General features: G+C 59.7%; 2 protein-coding genes across 4 annotated transcripts; both read right to left on the bottom strand.

The window, feature by feature from the left end:
- Positions 1-10: 10 nt before the first annotated feature.
- MYBPH (myosin binding protein H) lies at positions 11-8,620 on the bottom strand. Of its 3 annotated transcripts, none has more exons than XM_073217131.1 (11): positions 8,137-8,620; positions 7,766-7,900; positions 6,941-7,108; positions 4,454-4,542; positions 3,891-4,086; positions 3,576-3,715; positions 2,842-3,001; positions 1,517-1,653; positions 1,180-1,278; positions 783-832; positions 11-259 (listed from the first exon to the last, which is right to left on the bottom strand). In XM_073217131.1, the coding sequence occupies exons 1-11, from the start codon at positions 8,282-8,284 to the stop codon at positions 31-33; spliced, it is 1,551 nt and encodes a 516-aa protein (XP_073073232.1). In that variant the 5' UTR covers positions 8,285-8,620; the 3' UTR covers positions 11-30. The 3 variants fall into 3 exon arrangements, with proteins under 3 accessions (XP_073073232.1, XP_036871140.1, XP_017523258.2); XM_037015245.2 differs by having other exon boundaries at positions 7,992-8,286; XM_017667769.3 differs by having other exon boundaries at positions 120-259; positions 1,180-1,366; positions 7,992-8,286.
- Positions 8,621-10,926: 2,306 nt separating this feature from the next.
- CHI3L1 (chitinase 3 like 1) lies at positions 10,927-17,940 on the bottom strand. Its single transcript, XM_017667774.3, has 10 exons — positions 17,799-17,940; positions 17,509-17,538; positions 16,447-16,648; positions 15,909-15,965; positions 15,061-15,211; positions 14,229-14,350; positions 13,034-13,157; positions 12,434-12,616; positions 11,738-11,854; positions 10,927-11,555 (listed from the first exon to the last, which is right to left on the bottom strand). Exons 1-10 carry the CDS (start codon positions 17,821-17,823, stop codon positions 11,415-11,417), a joined length of 1,152 nt encoding a protein of 383 aa, XP_017523263.2. The 5' UTR covers positions 17,824-17,940; the 3' UTR covers positions 10,927-11,414.
- Between the last annotated feature and the right edge of the window lie 3 nt (positions 17,941-17,943).

Raw genomic sequence — 17,943 nt, 5'->3', positions numbered from 1 at the left:
GAGGCCCCCGCACTCTAACACCACACACCTTTATTTGAGTGCCTCTTGCCCCCTGCGCCACTCTCTGCAGGGGTAACTCCAATCCGGGTAACTTCCGGGCCCCCTTGTGCCCAGGAGGCCTGGCCTGGGACCTTTGGGCTCCAGCCCCTGGGGGAGGGAGCTTGGCAGGGACCGGAGAGCACAGCCATCAGCTGTCACTATGGACATGGCGTCTGGAGCATCCGGGGAGCTTGATTCTGGGCCCTTGGGCCTGTGGCACCTGGTGGAGAACATGCTTCATGAGCCCCTGGTGTCATGGGCTCCATGTGCCCTGCTGAAGAGGGGAGCTGGGGTGGGAGAGCAGCACCCCTTTTTCCTTCCGAGGCCCCCCTTCCTGAAGGCCCAGTGTCCAGGTCTGAGCCATGCCAGCTGCAGCTCAGGATGCTTCCTCCTGTCAGAGCCTCAGACCAGCAGGGGAGGGAGGGCACCGGTTTCATTGTCCCTGCTTTCCTGGCTAGAAGAGGGGCCCCAGGGAATGCCCTGGCCTTGGGTCATGCAGAGCCAGGACCAGACCCCTGTCCTGTGCCTATCCCTCAAATCACTGCCCTGCTGAGCCTCACTAGCATGCCCACCACTTCACCTGCACATCTGTGAAACACCCTAGGACGGTGTGTGTGTTGCCTGTGGCCAGATTTGTGCCCAGAGTCGACTACTGCCTCCCCCCTTCCCCCCCTTCCCCTACCCGCACCCCTGCTCCGGCCTCTCCCTCTGAGGCCCTGGAGGGTGTTGGTCCTGCCACGTACCCTCGCCTGATCGCAGCCTCCTCTGGCAGCTCTTCAGTGTGTGGCTGAGGCTGCAAGAGATTCTGCAGGTTAGAACCCAGGGAGAGGATAGTGGCTGCTGGGGACCCAGGTGTGGAGGTCGGGGGGCCAAGAGAGGCCTGAGGCTCTGAGCCCTTACCCCAGACGGGCAGCCTGCGCACAGCAGTCTCCCCTGCCTTCTCCCCCATGTCGCCCCTCCTCCCGCCCAGAGAGCCCTTCCCGGCCTGACTTCACCCCTCGTTTCCCCTCTGTCTTGCCTTGGCTTTCAGCGCTCAGCCTCATCTTGTCATCTTGTCATCTTGTCCAGCAGGACAGGGGGCTTCTCCTGTCCTCCCCTCCGTGGAAAGGTTCTAAGGAGTGACCCTACTCACACCCTCACCTTTGACCTCCAGCCGGCAGTCCACAGATGCTTCCCCGAGCACGTTGACGGCCTTGCAGGTGTAGACCCCAGAATCGAAGGGGCTGGGTTTCCGGATCTCTAGGGTGCAGACGCCTTGCTCAGAAAGGGCGCGGTATTTGGGGTCGCCCTGGATGTCCACCCTGTTCTTCATCCAGATGATCTTGGGCTGGGGGAGTGGTCGGAACAGAGCCGGGTAGAGTGGGGGCTGGTGCGGGGCTCTCCTGGGCCAGCCTCAGGTTTTGGTGGAGAAGCCTGTGAGGATTCTGCCCCTGCCCGCCCCCACCCGCCCAGGGCACAGCAGGGCCCTGCGGTTCACCTTGGGGGACGCGCGGACGCTGCAGAAAAGCTGCGTGCTGTAGCCGGGGGTGGAGGTGTGGTCGGCCAAGGGCTGGGTGAATGAGGGGGCTTCGGAGAAGTCTCGCTCCACAAACCCTTTAGGTTTGGCAACATTACCTGGGTTCAGGGGAGAATGGGGCCGATTTACAGTTACAGGAACAGACCTCATAGGATAACCTCATTCATTTTCCTAAAATGATCACTAAAGCTTACATCTCAGTGTATTAGTTAATCCACACAGCATTCTTCTGCCAGGGTAGGTTTGTCCCCATTTGAGAGATGGGAGACGAAGGCCTTTTGTGGATGAGTGACCTGCCCAATATCACTTTGTGAGTTTGGGACTGAAGGGGTGGCAGGTCGCACTGTGGCTTGGACACCACTCTGGGAGGTGAGCTGGTGGCCTGCAGGAAGTTCTTAATGCAGGAAACAATCCGTTTTGCCCCTGCCCCTCTTCTGGAGCTCCGTGGCAGGACCCCAGGCTTCTGGGATCTGGGGGAAGCCAGGCAATGCCAATGTGCCCCGACTTAGGGACAGAATGTCTCAGAGAGGCAGAGGAAAGCTGCACCCATGCCCGGGTGGGCCAGGGAGGGGAGCAGAGAGAGGGGTGGGCAGGACAACCAGACAGATGGGATGATCCTGGCTAGGGGTGCAGACCGGCAACCTGACTGGCTTTCCTTTTTGAACAAAAATGTCTTCCTAATTCTGTGCAGCTCAGGCTGATGTTAAAAAGAGTGTGCCTTCCGGAGCCCACACAGTCCTGTGGGGGAAGGCCTTGGAGCACGCAGGGTGACACGGAGAAAGGGCTTGAATGTCACGTTTGACGCAAGAGGGTCAGGCGCTGCGAGGAGACATAAATGCCCATATCTCTCTCGTCCATCTATGTGGTGTTATATGTGGGTTGGGAGGTTTGTGCTTTTAGGCAGCTCACCAGGGTCCACCTATCCGGGCATACTGCCCTCCAGAGCAGCTCCCCCGGGACACTGCACATGAGCCCCACCACTGCTGGGATGGTGGCAGTCACATAAGCATCTTCAGAATAAGTACACGGCGTCCCAAGGGGCACCTCTTGTTGCATGTGTTTGCTCTGCTGTCAACCACATCCATCTCTCTACAGTGGCTCTGTGTGTGTGCGTGTGTGTGCGTGTGTGTGCGTGCGTGTGTGTGCGCGTGCACAGAGCTATGGAGTGGGCGTGGAGAGGTAGTATCCAGCGGGCGGGCAGCCCTGAGAAGCCCCCAGGGAGGGGTACTGAGACACCAGAGAGAAGGCGGAGATGGAGAGGGGTCCGGTCCCCAGCCTAGACCCACCTGCCTTCTGGATGTGAGCGAGCTCCTTGGTGGAGGCGGCTGAGGCACTGAGGCCGCACAGGTTCTCCGAGAAGACCCGGAAGGAGTAGGAGTTTCCCCCGATGAGGTCGGAGATGATGCAGGAGGTCGGGTGGTAGCGTTCCAGCACCGTGAACCATTGCTGCAGGGACCCAGCCCTGTCACCCTCACCTGTCACCTCTGCCCTCACCCTCCTGGCTCAGCCTGCAGCCCCGCCCTCAGAGGGCTGTGCCCCCTCCCTGCCCCGGGGGGCTGCACCATCCAGCTTGGGGCCTGGGGGACTTTGTATTAGGAGAAGGTGCTCCTGGGGCACTCGAGTGACCTCTCTGGGGACCTCAGAGAATTCTAGAGACTTTCAACTCAAAGTCTGGCCAGAGAATCACCTGGGAGCTTCTTAGAAGTACAGGATTTCAGCCCCGGCCCCAGACCAACACAATTAAAATCTGCATTTTTAGCAAGACTCCCAGGTGATTCGTATGTAGTCGCATTTCCAGAAACACTGCTCTAGAGCTTGACGGGCCTCAGAGAGCCCCCCTTGCAGTCTTCAGGAGGAAACCGAGGCCCAGAGATGAAAGGAATCTTGCCCAAAGTCACACAGAGAGTCAGGTTAGTGGTAGTTAGACTAGAACTTGGTTGCCGGGTTCTTAGTGGGCTGGGCCTTCCCGGCCACCTCGGCCATGTCCTCCTCAGCCCCACCCTGCTCCAGCAGGCCTCACCCCTGTCTTCTTGTCTGCTTTCTGCACAGTGTAGCCCAGGAGCTCTGTGTTGCCTGTGTCCTGGGGCGGTGTCCACTCAAGGGCAGCGTTGCAGCCCCAGACGTCCAGTAGCCTGAGGCTGCTGGGGGCTCCAGGTTTCTCTGCAGGACCGAAGTATGGGGGCAGTGAGGGGGCTGGGCTTGCTGCGAGTGGCCCCGCCCAGGACCTGGCTCCTTGCATGCTGCCCTGGCCTGACCCCATCAGCTGCCAGCTCTCAGGTAGAAGGTGGGTTCTCGGGGAGGCCAGCAAGGCAGCCCCACCCTCCCTGGCCCGTACCAATCACCAGGATGTTGATGGCTGCCTTGGCTTCCAGGCCTTCCAGCTGCATGGTGAGCTCATAGCAGCCTGAGTCGGAGCGCTGGGCCGAGCGAATGAACAGGATGGAGTCCTGGGCCCCCGTGCGCACGCTCACCCGCTGGGTGTCCAGGGAGTGGCCATTGTGGGTCCACGAGGCCTTAGGCTTCGGATTCCCCTGGGAGGGAGGAGCCCTCAGGGTGGCTGCAGGAGGTGCCAGCACCCCTCCCATCTCAACTCCGGGGACCTCTGGAGTTGGCCCCATCAGTTGTCCCCAGGAGGGGCAGCAGAGGCTGGAGCCACAGGTGCTGTCCAGAGCCTCATTCTCCCAACTCTCCAGCCAGCCTTGGGACCACCTGCCCCACCCTCAGGCTGGAGAATCGCAGCTCACCAAGTGCAGGACAGAGGAAGGCTGGGGCCCTCTCGCTGGGTCCCAGGCAGAGCCCCGCACATGGCTTCTGACATTTCCTGGGCTCCTCTGACACACCTCAGCGAGGGCCCGGGTTTCCACCCAGGTTCTTATTCTGGGCAGGAGGCGTGCTTACCTGGAAGGGGATTTGCAGGTTGACTGTCTCTCCCACTTGGCGGATATATGTCTGACGGAGGTGGCGGGGGACCCGGATTTTGGGGGCCTCTGCATAAAAGCGAGAGTCTAGGTTTAGCACAGGCAGTGGGGTTTCTGGCTGGGCGTTTCTGCGGCATGGGTAGGGGACAGCTGGTGAGGGCTGCTGGTTGGGCAGGAGGGTGGCTGGGTGTGTTGTGGGGCTGCCTCCTGGGGGAAATGGTGACACTTGGAGATCCAGGGGCCCAAATTCCTTCAGGCCCTTGGGGAGTTGGGAGCTGGGAGGCTCCAGGGGGCAAGGCCTCCACGGGGTGAACCAGTTAGCATACCAAGCGCTCTCTTGACGCCTGACCCTGCCAAGCCAGGATTTGCCCTGTAGCCCAGGCATTCCTGGGCTCCAGATGGGCCTGGCTGGCTCTCTGGCTCCCCCTAGTGGGGAGCAGGTGCTGCACCTGTCGGCCCGCAGTCCCATGATGATGGCAGTGCCAGTCTTCCTCTCACCCAGCACCCTCTGCCCCTCACCAGTCCAGGACCTTCAGAGAAGCCCCCATGAGACCCATTTGCCCATTGCTTTGTCTCCAGGCCACATGGGAGGATCAGAGTCTTGCCCTTCCTAAATGAGGCCAGGACATACCCCTTGCTTTCTGTCCCCCCTTCCCACTCCCTTTTGGTCTTACAGTTGGAAGTCCTTCCTGAAGTCTTACATGCTAGGGAACCACCTTCCCGACCACCACCTACTCGGTGCAGCCACTGAAGCCGTTGAGCATCCCTAGGGGAGCTACCACAGCCTCTGCCATTGTCCCCCTGGGCAGGGGCAGAAGCAGCAGCCGAGGCTCCTCAGCAGCAAACAGGTGGCAGCAGTTGGTCCACGACACCCAGGGCGGAGGGCAGGCGGCAGTGAGAAGGACACTGTGTCTCCGAGGATTAGCTGTGCGGGCCCTCGGCTCTGGGAGCAGGAGTGCCATGCCCAGGGGCAGCTGCAGGGGGCCAGGCCAGGAATGCTTGGCAGCTCCAGGTGGTCGAGCAGGGCCAGCTGAGCAGCTGAGGATCCTGCCCACGAGGAGGACCTGGCTGGCGCCTGTTTGGTCACAGCCTCCTCCCCTCTTCTCTCCAGGAAATCCCCTTCTCTCGTGCCAGAGGAATTTTAAGAGTGGTGGGTGCTGAGGCTGGCCGGCTCCTTTGATATGGGGCCTTGGAGGAGAGGGCCCCGGTCCCTGCAGCCTCTCAGAGTGTGAGCCGTCCTGGGTCCCCCCAGGAAAGGCCCAGAACCCTCCCAATCAGGAAGTCTTCCTGGCACCTCCAAGCTAGAGTCAGGGTGTCCCACATGCGGTTGTCAGGCAGGGCCGTGTGTCAGCCAGACGCAGAGGACGAGAATGGCCTTGGGTTTTGAACACTAGAGACGACTCCCTGCCGCCTGATGGGACATGGACGGCCTTGTGTAGGGGTCAGGCTCTGGGGCTGCTGCTGATACGCTGGGTGTCCTCAAGGGCGTCCCTGGGCACCTTGGGACCTGCTTGGTTCTGACTGACCAGCTATGACCGTCTACTATTCTAAGCTTCCTAGCCCCATGATTCCCACACCGCTCAGGACTTTGAGTTGAGAATTATTTTCTTCAATCCAGACTCAACCCCTCCTGTGACCATGAAACCCCCTCTTTCTGGAGGCCTTGTCCAGAACTGTGGAGTCTAATCAGGGGAAGGTGGACAAGGCCCCAGGCCACCTGCTGGCCTGTATCTCTCTTCACCCTGGGGCCCTGGGCTGTCCCCAAAGACCTCAGATTAGACCAAATGACTCACTGCCATTAACAGAGTGAAACCCGATAGGCTCTGGGAGGGGAGCGAGGGTAGGCTTGAGGCTAATGCACCCTGCAAATAGAAGTCTTAGTGAGGGGATAGCAGCTGGCCTCCCAGATCTCCTGCATGGCACTACCTCTGGGGATGGAGAAACCTGCATGGTTTCTTTTCATGGGCCTTTTGCAGGCCCTCATCTTCCATTAGAAACATGGTGGAACAAGAAGGCAAGCAAAGACTTCTCTCTGTTCTAAAACCTTTGGGAGAATTGAAATCCAGGCCATATGAAATGCACAGAAAATGAGCTTCCATGGCTGCTGGAGGGATTGCGATTCTGTAGGAAGAGGAATGGAGTGGCATACTCCAGGACAGTGACCCAAAGGCAGGTGCCCTGGGGAGCTCGAGTTTTCATTTCTGGGGCCAGGAAGCCCTTCCCCCAGTGCTCGGGGGCTGGGGCACTCAGGGAAGTGGCCTCTGTACCCTGAAGCGGTCCCTTGCTGCTGAGGAACCTGGAACTTTCTTAAGGCAAGATGGCAATAGCATGTGGCTCGTGTGCGTGAGGGTGGGATGGAGGAAGCAAATGCCCTGTTCCCTCTGCCCTTTGGCCTTAGTCCCTCCGTCCATCAGAAGAGGTGCCTGGGAAGGGCTGGGGAACAGGAGGCACAAGGGTGGGCCTTTACCTACGATCTTCTGGATGTGGACAGGCTGGTCCAGCACAACCGCCGGGCCAGCCCCCGCCGAGCTCACTGCAGCCACACGCAGGAGGAACTTGTCCCCTAGAGCCAGGTTCCGCAAGGTCTGCTGGGTCACCATCACGGGCCGGGCATTCACGGGCACCCACTCTGAGGCTGGGGACATGGAGAGAGCGCAGTGGCCATGGGTGCCCTGCTCTTCTCAGTGGTGATCTGGGGGAGTTGACCTCCTTTTTTGGGCCTAATTTTGCCTTTATTCTCTTTCTCTGACTCTTCTCCTTGTCAAACTGCATGAAAGACACCTGATGTTAGAGCTCTGGAATAGTGCCAGAGATGGTGCTGCTGAAGCCCAGAGAGGGTTGGACACATTTGCCAAGTCACACAGCAAGGCCGGGGCAAAAGCAGAAGCCACGCTGAACTCAGTTGCTGTGGAGGTGGACAGTAGGACAGTGGCAACAGGGATATGGCCAGAGTGTCCTGCCCTTATTTCTCCTCACTGTCTTTTACCTTACCCCCCTGCTCAGACTCTGTGCTCCCCACCTCCTGCTCTGAGCAGGGTCCTCTGACTCTGGGCACTTCCTTTGTTTCCTGTCAGGCAGTACCCCAGGGCCCCCTGCCCTTGCATGCCTGTTACTCCAAGGACAAGGGGCCCCCTGAGGTCATCCGGATATGCCCCTGCCTTCAGCGGTGGAGCAGTAGGCGAGGGGCTGACGGAACCCCTCGCTCTCCCTCCCTCTAGACTGGCCCAACTTCGGGGTCTGGGACCCCCAACCCACCTCCCCTGGGGGCAGCAGGGCTTTGCCCAGAGCTCACCTCCCTCTCGGCGGAGCTCCAGCACATAGCCCTGGAGCCCCAGCCTCCCTAGCGTCTCGGGGGGCTCCCAGCTCACAGTCACCGAGCTGTCGCTCACATCCTCCACGGCCAGCAGCAGGGGGGCACCAGGGAGGTCTGAGAGAGAAGCAGGGGAGATGAGGGGGTTCGGGCAAGACCTCCCCGCTCCCTGCCATGCCCCTCCCTCCCCCCTGCCCGTCTCTGTCACCTGCGTTGGAAGGTGCAGGTTTAGAGGCTGCGGGGGCTGTGGGGGGTGCAGGGACCTGGGGGGCAGGCCCCTGAGGCGTGGGCACCTGCTCCTCCCCTGTAGACCCCGATGCTGCCGCTCCTCCAGAGGGCTCTGCGGTGGGCACCTTGGCAGACGCAGAGGCAGACTCCTCTGGACCACATGGGGGGGCCTCCGGGGTGGATTTTCCTGTCATCGCTGGCCTGCTGGGGGTGCCGGGCTGGACTTTGCAGGGGCTGGGAGGGAGGTCTGGGTCTCCAGGGTGCCTGGGACATCTCGGTCCAAGCTTATATAGTCAGGGGCTGGCCCGCCCCCCGCCAAGTGATTCCCAGCTGTGAGGTCAGGTCAGGCTCTGGGATCTGGGGGTGGGGAGGTGCCTAGGCCAGGAATAGCTCTGGCGGAGGGACTACAAGGGTCCCCTAAAGAGCACGTGCCCCCTGATTGGATCTCAGCAGCCAGGGCGCTGGTGCCCAGATGGGAGGAGGGTACAGATGGGTGAGATAGGACAGCACCGGGAGCCAGTGCCCGGGCTCAGGGCAGCGGGAACAAGAGCTTCTGTTTGGAGAGCAAACCTGGGTCAGGCTGTGCGCTTGCCTCCGAGGGGCCACTTGTGGCCAGCGCTTCTCAGCCTGGGTTCTGGGGCCCAGAACAGCCTTCCTGGGGAGCATGCCCATCTCTGCCCCCGGAGTCCCACATCTCTGGGGCTTCTTCCTCATGCTGCATGAGGCTGAGGGTCCTGGAGAAGAGGGACCTGGGATGCCCAAGGTGAGGTGGGTGGGTAGAAGGCCTTCCAACAGGGGACTGATAATAATCGGTGATGACTGAACAAGCAGTAAACACCGTGCGTCAGGAGGAGAGGGCTCAGCAGGAATGCTCACTGCTGGAGGGATCGTGACCTTGCTGGGAAGAAATCCCTTTGGAAAAAGTGACAGAGGATCTAGTAAAATGGCAAACGTGCGACTCTAGGACCAAGCAGTTATAGGCCCGGCGGCTTTCACACACGTGGTCTGGGAGATGTGCGGGCAAACATCTGGGCAGAGTTTGCTAGAGCCCGAACCTGGAGAAAGCAGCTGCCCCACTACTGTGGCCTGCACCAGTGACCTCAGAGCACACGTGAGCCTGTAAACCAGAATGTGCACTGAGACAGCGCACGTCAGCCCCCTGGGTGACCAGACAGGTACAGTGGCGAGCAGGGCACCAAGCCAGGGGGGGCCCACCTACATTAAATGCAGATGGCGGTGACACCAGGCTCTCTTCCACAAGGCGCATCTTTAGGCGGTGAGGCCACAAGGAGAGCAGAGAAGGACAGGACAGGGGTTACCTCCAGGTGGAGGGCAGGGGGTAGGTGCTAGTGGAGTTTTAGGCCCACTAATGAGATCTCACTTCCTGTTCTGGCTGTGGTTACACAGGTTCACCACATAGTGATTCTTTAAATTAAAAAAAAAGCATCTAATGCACTCTGTAGCATGTATGATATATCCCACAATTTAAAAATAAATGCCCATGGAGTTCACTTAGAGGCCCTGAGCTGAATGCACACTCTCCGCTTTCCCCTGGGGGGCACGAGAGCGTGGCTGCCTCTCCCTGCTGCCTGTCCCTGCTGCGGAGTGGCAGTGGAGGGCCTTGGGAGCCGTGGGGTCCAGCCCTTCCTGGGTGCCGTGCTCTCTGCCAGGTGACTCAGTGTCCTGCCAGGCAGGGGAGGGCCTTGGAGACCCGATCCCATCCCTGGCCTCTGACTCTGCAGCTATAAGTGAATGTGACTAACTCCACAGGACCCTGAGTCAGCCGGGGAGGCCTGTCCTGGGATAGGGGAGCAGGGGGTGGCTGCCCCAGAGGGCTTCCAGCCCCGGGGTTTCAAGGATCCTTGCGTGGTGGGGTGGGCAGTAGGCACGGATTAGGGAATGCTTGGCCCCTCTGGCCAGTGGAGAAATGACAGGTCCCCCCGACGCTCTGGCTGAGTTCTCACTTCCTTTGCCCTTCACAGGGCTGTGACCTTGGGATCAGGAGCATCTGCCCAGCTCCAGCTGGTTCAATTTCAGGGCGGCCAATAGGTATTTCCTTCCTGACACCTCAAACCAATGTCACAAACGAGCGGACCAAGTCACAGATAATCCGAACATAGGGGAATTCACAAAAACATTCTCTTTGGTGTTGGAGGTACATCTGGACTCTCCTTAGATGCAAGTTGTCCTGTCTGGGGCCCTGGGAATTCACAGAGAGCTGTGAGGGCCTCTCTACCTCAGAGAGACCGGACGGCAGCCACCTGTCCTTCTGAGCCCATCTCGTCCCACCCATCCTGTCCTGTCCACCGCCCACTCTATGGCCCAGGCTGTCCTGAGCAGAGAAGCCCTCATCTCTGTGTGGGCAGAGGGCTGAGGATGTCCAGAGGGCAGAGGGCCGAGCTGCCGCCCTCGGGTGTCTGACAGAGGCCCGCCCACAGTGGACAGGGCACCAGCCGGCGGGTAGCGGGAACCTGGGAGACCATCTCTCAAGTGCTCCTGCCTGGGAAGGCGCCAAGATCATTGATGTCTCCTAGCGCTGAGCGCCCAGGGTCAGGGCTCCCGACACCCACTGGGGGGGTCAGAAGAGATGGAGGGGTGGGACTGAGGGACCTCCTGCCCAGCGCCTGCTCACCTCTGGGAAGCAGAAAAGCCTTCTTCCACCAGTGAACCGCATCAAGCCGTCTGGGCTGCTGTGACTAGCGTCTGGGAGGCCATCGGCCCTCTTGAGTTCAGCCCAGGGCACATGCATCTGAGGCCGCGGGCCTCCTTTTGGGATTCCTTGGGGCCCGGTAGAGGCCAAGGGGCCTCACCTTCCACAAAGCTTAGGGATCCCATGGCTAGAGGACCCCGGCAGAGCTGGGGGAACAGAGCCGGTGTGTCGGCGGCGACGCAGGTGGACTGATTAAGACCGACTGTTAAGCTCGGGTGCTTTATTGAGCAGCTGGGGATTTAGGAAAGGGAAGCAGGATGGGAGACATGATGAGGCCCCAGGGGGGTGGTTTCAAGTTGGGCTTTGCAAAGGGCACAATTAGTGTGGCTGCTGTTTCCTGTAAGATATTTGAGTACTTGGCAGAAGGGTGGCCTTTGGCCAGGAGGCCGGGCCTTAAAAGGTTTGAAGAAATCCCCACGTGTGGGGCCTGGGGTTGTTGAGTATTTTCATGAACCAACAGGTATGTGCCAACCTTGTTTTTCATTGTGCTGGTCACCAGGCCCTAACTGCCCCCAGGCCCACCCTACCCACCTGGCCACCAGTGCTGAGCTCAGAGCACAGGCCCCCAGCTCGGGCTCCCAGTGAGGGGACTGAGGCTCTCCAGGGGTCTCAGTAGGGTGGGTGATCAGGCTCCTGGCCAGCTGGAGCCAAGGGGTGAGGGGCATCTCTGCCACACGGTGTCAGGACAGAGGGCTAAGCCGCAGCGAGTGCATCCTTGATGGCCCCAGTGAGAGGGAAGCGCAGATTCTGGCCGCAGAAGGTACCCCGGAAGTCATCCAAGTCCAGGGCCCACACCATGGCACCGGCCAGCTGCCTGCTTCTCAGGTACTGCACCTGGCAGGGGAGACACAGGGGGAGCAGGGCTGGGTGCCCTGGTCCAGGTGTGCGGGGGGAACGGGCTCCTACCAGAGGAGGGGACAGCAGGTACCCAGCCCTGGGATGCCTGTAACCAAGCCTGCCCTCAGGGCAGGGCTCCCTCTCCCTCTTCATCCTGGGGCACTGCCTGGGGAACCTACCTTGCTTTTGATGCTCTCCTTGTCATCATACCCCACCCACTGGTTGCCCTTGGTGGCATAGGGGACCTCTTGGCCAAGGAGTCTATGGACGGCGGCTCCGCGGAGGAAGTCACAGATCTGAGCAGAGAACAGGGCAGGGGTGGTGTGGGGGCTGTGCTGAGGCCTTGCAGGTCACAGGGAGGAGGGAGAGGGGTGGGGGGTGTGGAGGGGCGGTGCCACTCCCAAATCTCTTTCAGTCCTTGCTTCATTCTGCAGGCTTCATGCAAATCTATGTAAAACAGATGCAAATATCCCAGGGCTGGTGGCAGCTATCGCCTGAGGGCATCACGGGGACTGGCTTGCTGGCTGCATTTTAAACAGGGATGTGGGAAAGTGCTGGCTGGCAGGGGCCCTGCACAGAGCAGCAGAGGCCGGGCTGAGACAGAAATGCCTGCGTCCTGACCCTTGCTCTTTCCTGGCCTAGAAGGAAGGCCTCCACTCAGAGGCCAGAGAGGCGTCTGGGAGCTTTGTGTGCACACTAGGTGCGCCTACAGGGGACTTGGAAGCAAAAGGCCCTTCCTCCTCCTCGAGGCGCCAGGCCCACTGGAGCACTGTTTGTATTCCCAAAGGAGCAAAGGGGCTGGGGTGGGCTGGAGGCTCCCTCCCAGGGGCTGGTGGATGGAGAGGGGCATCTCCCCTTCTCCCCAGCACACGTACCTCATAGTACGCAAGGATCCCTTCCTCCTTGGTGAACCGGCCTGCTAGTCCTGGCCCAGAGGTCGGGGCCCCCATGCCCGTATTAGAAGAGGCCAGAGTGAAGCTTCTCCCAAAAGTGGGGATGCCCATCACCAGCTTATGGGCTGGGGCGCCAAGCCTCAACACATAGCTCACGGCATAGTCCTGCGGGGGCGGGGGGCACAGGATGAGCAGTTAGTGGCTGCCTGATGAGCCTGCCTGCCTGGAAGATGTGCCTGGAATTCCTTCCTCTAGGAACTGGAAATGTCAGTTAAAAATCCACTTTACAGTTGCATTCTCAGAAAAGTCCTCTTAGTTACAGGAATGGGTTATTGCTTTTGGAGGCTTGCCCAGATCAGGTGATGGGCTCAGGTTACACAGCAGGTGAAACGCAGGTCTAGACTGGACTCAGAGCCACCTCTGTTCCCAGAGCCCTGGAGCATGCACAGACTCCAAGCCTCGGGTGAAGCGGTTCCCACAGGAACCCTTGTTCCTGAGGAGGCGAGGGGTTGGTGAGCCAACACTGGAAGTGGTAGGTCTTTGTGGCTCTCCTAGCTGCCCTCCCTCCTTCTGGGCACTCACAGTATTGCTGAATCTGTCAGAACTTCCATGATCCTGGCCTCGGAACAGGGGGCTGTGATGCCCTGTGGTCTGGCGCCAGGCTCCGTGAAAGTCATAGGTCAAAAGGCTGATGAAGTCCAGGTGTCTGCGGAAGAGAGGTCAGAGGGTGGGGCAGGACATCACGTCCATCACCCCAGCAGAATGTAAGCAGGGCGGGCAGGCGTCCCCAAGACAGGCCAATAACCCAAACCCTGGGAGAGCCGGTGGTCCACTGCCCTGGCTGCCGGCCATCTCCCCTGTGCCGCACCAGGGAGTGCACTCAGGGCACCACAGGGCACTTGAGGCAACAGTGGTGTTCTGTTTTGCCCCCAGAACACATTTGGGAGCTGCCCTCCACTCTCATTTGGTTCATCTTGGTGAAGGCAGATTGAAAGTGCCATTAACACACACTGGGCTGCCCCCAGAGGGACTGTCCCTGAGGTGGGTGGCGTCAGTGTGGGGCTGAACAGTGGACAAAGATGCTCCACTAAGTAGCCTTGTGGGGAAAGAGCAGGACCAACGAAGGGCCTGAGCCTCCGATCCGTCGGGGTGGGAGGAAGGCGTCCACACACACACAGGGGATGGGGCTGCAGTGGGTTGCGTGAATATGAGCTTCAGTGTTTGGGGCGAATGGTTGGAAGCCACTTCATTCCCCTCTCCAAATGGTCAATTTAAGCATCGAATCTACACCTCCTAAGGCTGTAAAGAAGGATGCTTAGCTGCGGACTGCTCATTTTCACACACACAAAGGGGCAGGATGAGAGGGGAGTGGCCAACAGGAAAGGGGGTCCCCTGTGTGTGGAGACACCTTGAGGACTCTCCCGAAGTCTAGGGCTGAAAAGCATCATTGTTGTTGTGTTGTGTCTCTAGTTTCAAGCACTCTGCTTAGCCTGGCACGGAGGAAACGCCTAGCAGTGGCCGGCTGGTGTGGTGGCTGTTTGTATTGCCTTTTCTGCAAACATATCATAGGAACTACCTCAACCAGGCAGCATGACACCCACGGGGAAAAGGAAAGGACAGGGATTATGGTGCCCCATTGGACAGATGGGGAGACTGAGGCACAGAGAGGGAAAGGGGCTTGCTCAAGGCCACCCATCAAGCTTTTGGGGGGACTGGGACTGGAGGTCCGGTCTTCTGAGTCCATGCAGTGTGCAGGCAGTGGGAGAAGGGGACTCACCTGGATATCTGGGCGATGTCATAGCCACTGTCAATGAAAACCTTCCCCGCAGACACCGCTGCACTGAGCAGGAGCTGCTCTGCCCCCGCCTGGGCTTCCTTTGCAAACTCAGCCTTCATTTCCTGGTCAGGAGAGAGGCAGGTGAGTGAGAGAGGCCCTGGCCGCTGAGACAGAGCCTGGGAAGGGGTGTGGGCTCTGAGCACGTCACCGGCCTTCCCGGTCACCCCGCCCTGACGGGGGCTCAGTGGGGATGACGAAGTGGCCCGCAGTGGCCCTGTCCATCCTTTCCTGAACTTGTCCCCATCCCCCTGCACCCATTAGCCCTCAGTGCCTCCCTGTCTCGGGGGGGCTGTGACCCACAGGTGGCGGTGGAAGAAGTTCGCCTTTTGGTCCCTCTTTGTCGGGGCCGGCACGTGAGACAGCGACGTTAAAGGGGCTTGGATGGCGCTGCGGGCCCTTTGTTTAGATGGTTGCTCTGCCCTGGGGGTAACTGGAGATGCTTAGGCTGCCCCCAGAGGGACTGTCCCTGAGGTGGGTGGCGTCAGTGTGGGGCTGAACAGTGGACAAAGATGCTCCACTAAGTAGGCAGTGATGAGGGGGGCTCTGCTTACTGACCCTCTGCCCTTAGGACCCCACCCCACCCACACCGCGGTCACAGGATGCCTTCCATGTCGTGTTAGAGCCCAGGGCACAGGCCGATTCATCTCAGCTCCGGCCCAGGTTCCAGCCCCTCTGTGCCTGCCCTCAGGAGGACATCAGCGCAAGACGGCTGCTACCCATCCCGCCCTCTGGTGCCCCCCCACCCTTCCGCTTCCTCCGCCCCCACCAGCACCTTGACCAGAGCAGTGAAATGCTGCTTGTTTCTCCGCCCAGGGTAGAGCCAGGCCAGGTCCAGCCCGTCGAAGCCATAGGTCCGCAGGAACGGTGGCACTGACTTGATGAAGGTCCTGCGCCTCCGGCTGTTGGAGGCTATGTCGGAAAATCTGGAACCAAACCACCCCAGTAGAGGGCTCAGCCCTGACATGCCGGGTGCCTTGGCCTCTGGGTGGTGTTTCCCACACTTTGGAGCCAGGGGCCTGAACCCCCGGCTCTCGAAGGGCGTGTTGGAAAGAGCGGTGAAGTGGACGTTCCTGGTTCCCAAGTGGGGCTCTAACAACCACTAGCCAAGTCCCTTGGGGCAGGTTATAACTGGAGGCTCGGTTCTCTCATCTGTAAAATGGGATGATCACGACATCTCACGGCACTGTTGTGAGGATCACATGTGATAGTGGCTGGGCAGCCTGACCCACGGTAACCACTCAAGAAACGGCAGCTATTGGGGCCGCATCTAACCCGCTTCTTAAGGCTTGCTACGATTCCACCCCCTCCAGGAAGTCCTCCCAGCGTCTCTCCACGCCCAGATTTCCCATTCCTCCATCCTTTCCTCAGGGCAGTATCCCCCTGCTGTTTTCAGGTCTGAGAGACAATAAAAAGAGCATGGGCAGGGAATCTGAAGTTCCACTGTTAACTTGCTGTGTGACTCTTGGCAAGTCCCTCTCCATCTCTGGGCTCTGGTTTCTTGGCGGAATGGGAGGCGGGCCCCTGTGCCTAACCAGTCTGGGGCCCCATGATGCCCACACAGTGGGTGGGGACACCTCTGCCTCCTTGCTATTCCGCCACCCTCTGGGGACTGGGTCCTACCTTTGTGAACCAAAGTTCCATCCCCCAACAGACAGGAGGGTCTTCAGGCCGGGGTTCCTGTGGGGCACAGGAGGGCGGGGTGGAATGGAGCTGCAGCATCAGACAGCCTCATGTTTAGGGGCTCTTGCAGGCTTCTAGCTCTGCTGACTTAGGCCTCTGCGGTCCTTCTGGCTCTGAGACTCGGTATCCTCAAGGCCACAGACCATGTGGCAGTTACTCGGAGGGATACTGCCCAGCTGTGCTCCCCGCAGTGGGGAAGCCGGGGCACGGCAAAAGAGAGCCATGAGTGTTTCCCGCACCCCTGCAGAGGCCCCCCAGGGGGTAGAGGCCTCCTTTCCCCCAGGGTCTGCCTCTGTCCTCACCCCAAATACTGCCCAACACCTGCCCTCATGACCTCCTCCCTCTTAAGCCCCCCAATCTCCACCCAGAGGCTGACCTGGGGGCCACCACCCATTCCCTTGAGTGGGAGTGCCCTGTCCTGGGGCCAGTCCATCTAACCCCCTCTGCTCCTCCTGGCCTGGCCAGCCAGTGGCCCAACCTGTTCTTGAGTGTGTTCAGCGTGTCATAGAGTGTCACGTCATTCCACTCCCAGGTGTCGATCTCATCGTTGCTTATGTTGGCAAAGCTGTAGATGACGTGGGTGCAGAGGAAGGGGTCGATGGCATCCGGGAAGCAGCTCCCGTCGCCCTCCCGGTACTGGGACCAGCTGGTGTAGTAGCAGACCAGTTTGTATGCAGAGCCTAAGGAGGGGTCTGGAGTGGGGCCTGGGCCTGGATGGAGCTGGGGACCCTTGGGCTGAGCCCTGAGCTGAGCGGCAGTTGGAGTGGTGAGCAAAGGTCAAATTCTAAATGAAGGGCTGGCTTAGTTCCCTCTGCCTCTGGGGAGTTCGCTGTCTGAGGAAAACAAAGCCTGTCCTGAAAATGCTCAGCACACATCAAGGGCAGTGGGTTGAATATCTCGCAGATTCAGAACAGGGAACTTTGCAGGGTGAGGGGAGGCACTGGTGAATAAAGGTGAAATAGGATTCTGTGCAAGGAAAGAAGGCTTCCTGGAGGCAGGGGCTTTGAAGGAGAGGAGGGACCCAGCTCAGGACAGCCAGTGTCAGAAGACCCTGACCTTCAGGGCAGAGACTTCCAGGGCCCACAGCAGAATCTCTTCTCTGCCTTCCTGTTACCCACCCAGAATGGCAGTGCCCGGGCCTTTAGCCCGTCCCCCAGCTGGGGCACTGTCTCAGTGGGCTGGGAAGCCCTTCCTGGGCTCTCATACTAATTCCTCCTGCTGAGAAGGAGCCTGGGCTGCCTTCTCGTCACTTCCTGGTGACGGTAGGGTCACCAAGTGCTGCTGTGGGGGTCCTGTCAGTGCCCCCCGCAAGGCCACTGGCCGAACGAAGTCTTCACTGAACCTGAGCCTTTGAAAGTATTTTATTTTGAAACATTTCAAATACACAGAAAAGTAAGAGAATAATATAATAAACATCCCTAGGTTCATCATCTTGGTTGAACAAATGTTAATATTTCTGAGTCACTTGAATCACAGAAGAAACTGGAAACCCCCACACCGCCCTCCTGCCTCCCCACATCTTGGGAAGGGGGTTACTTACAGCTCTGGAGCAGCAGCAGGACCACAAAGCCTGAGGGGAATCCAGGGTTAGACCCCCGTGTGCGCACCTGCCCTTCTGCCCACTCCTCCAGCCCCGGGCAATCCAGGGGTTAATGCCAGCCTCCTCCCCCCTTCCTTCTCCCACTCCTGTCCCACTTCTGGCTCTGCCCCTCCCTCCCCACCAGCCACCAGCAGGCAGGACCCCAGTCCTTCCATGCAGTGGCTCTGAGGGCTGCCGGGGCCTCTCAGTGTGAGAACCCACAACCCGACCCGCCTTGGCCAGCCAGAGACCTGTCTGAGCTGTGCTCAGACCCATCCTCGCTGCAGCGGAAGTGGGCCGCGCCTGGCCTCTTCCACTCCCTCCAATGTCTGGTGCCCAGCTGCTTAGACAGAGCCTGGTCCCCAGGTCTGGAGCCTCCTTTTTATGCCTGTCCCA

The sequence above is a fragment of the Manis javanica genome, chromosome 11, assembly GCF_040802235.1.
Source record: "Manis javanica isolate MJ-LG chromosome 11, MJ_LKY, whole genome shotgun sequence".
NCBI lineage: Eukaryota > Metazoa > Chordata > Mammalia > Pholidota > Manidae > Manis > Manis javanica.
This window is presented reverse-complemented; position numbering and strand designations above follow the sequence as displayed.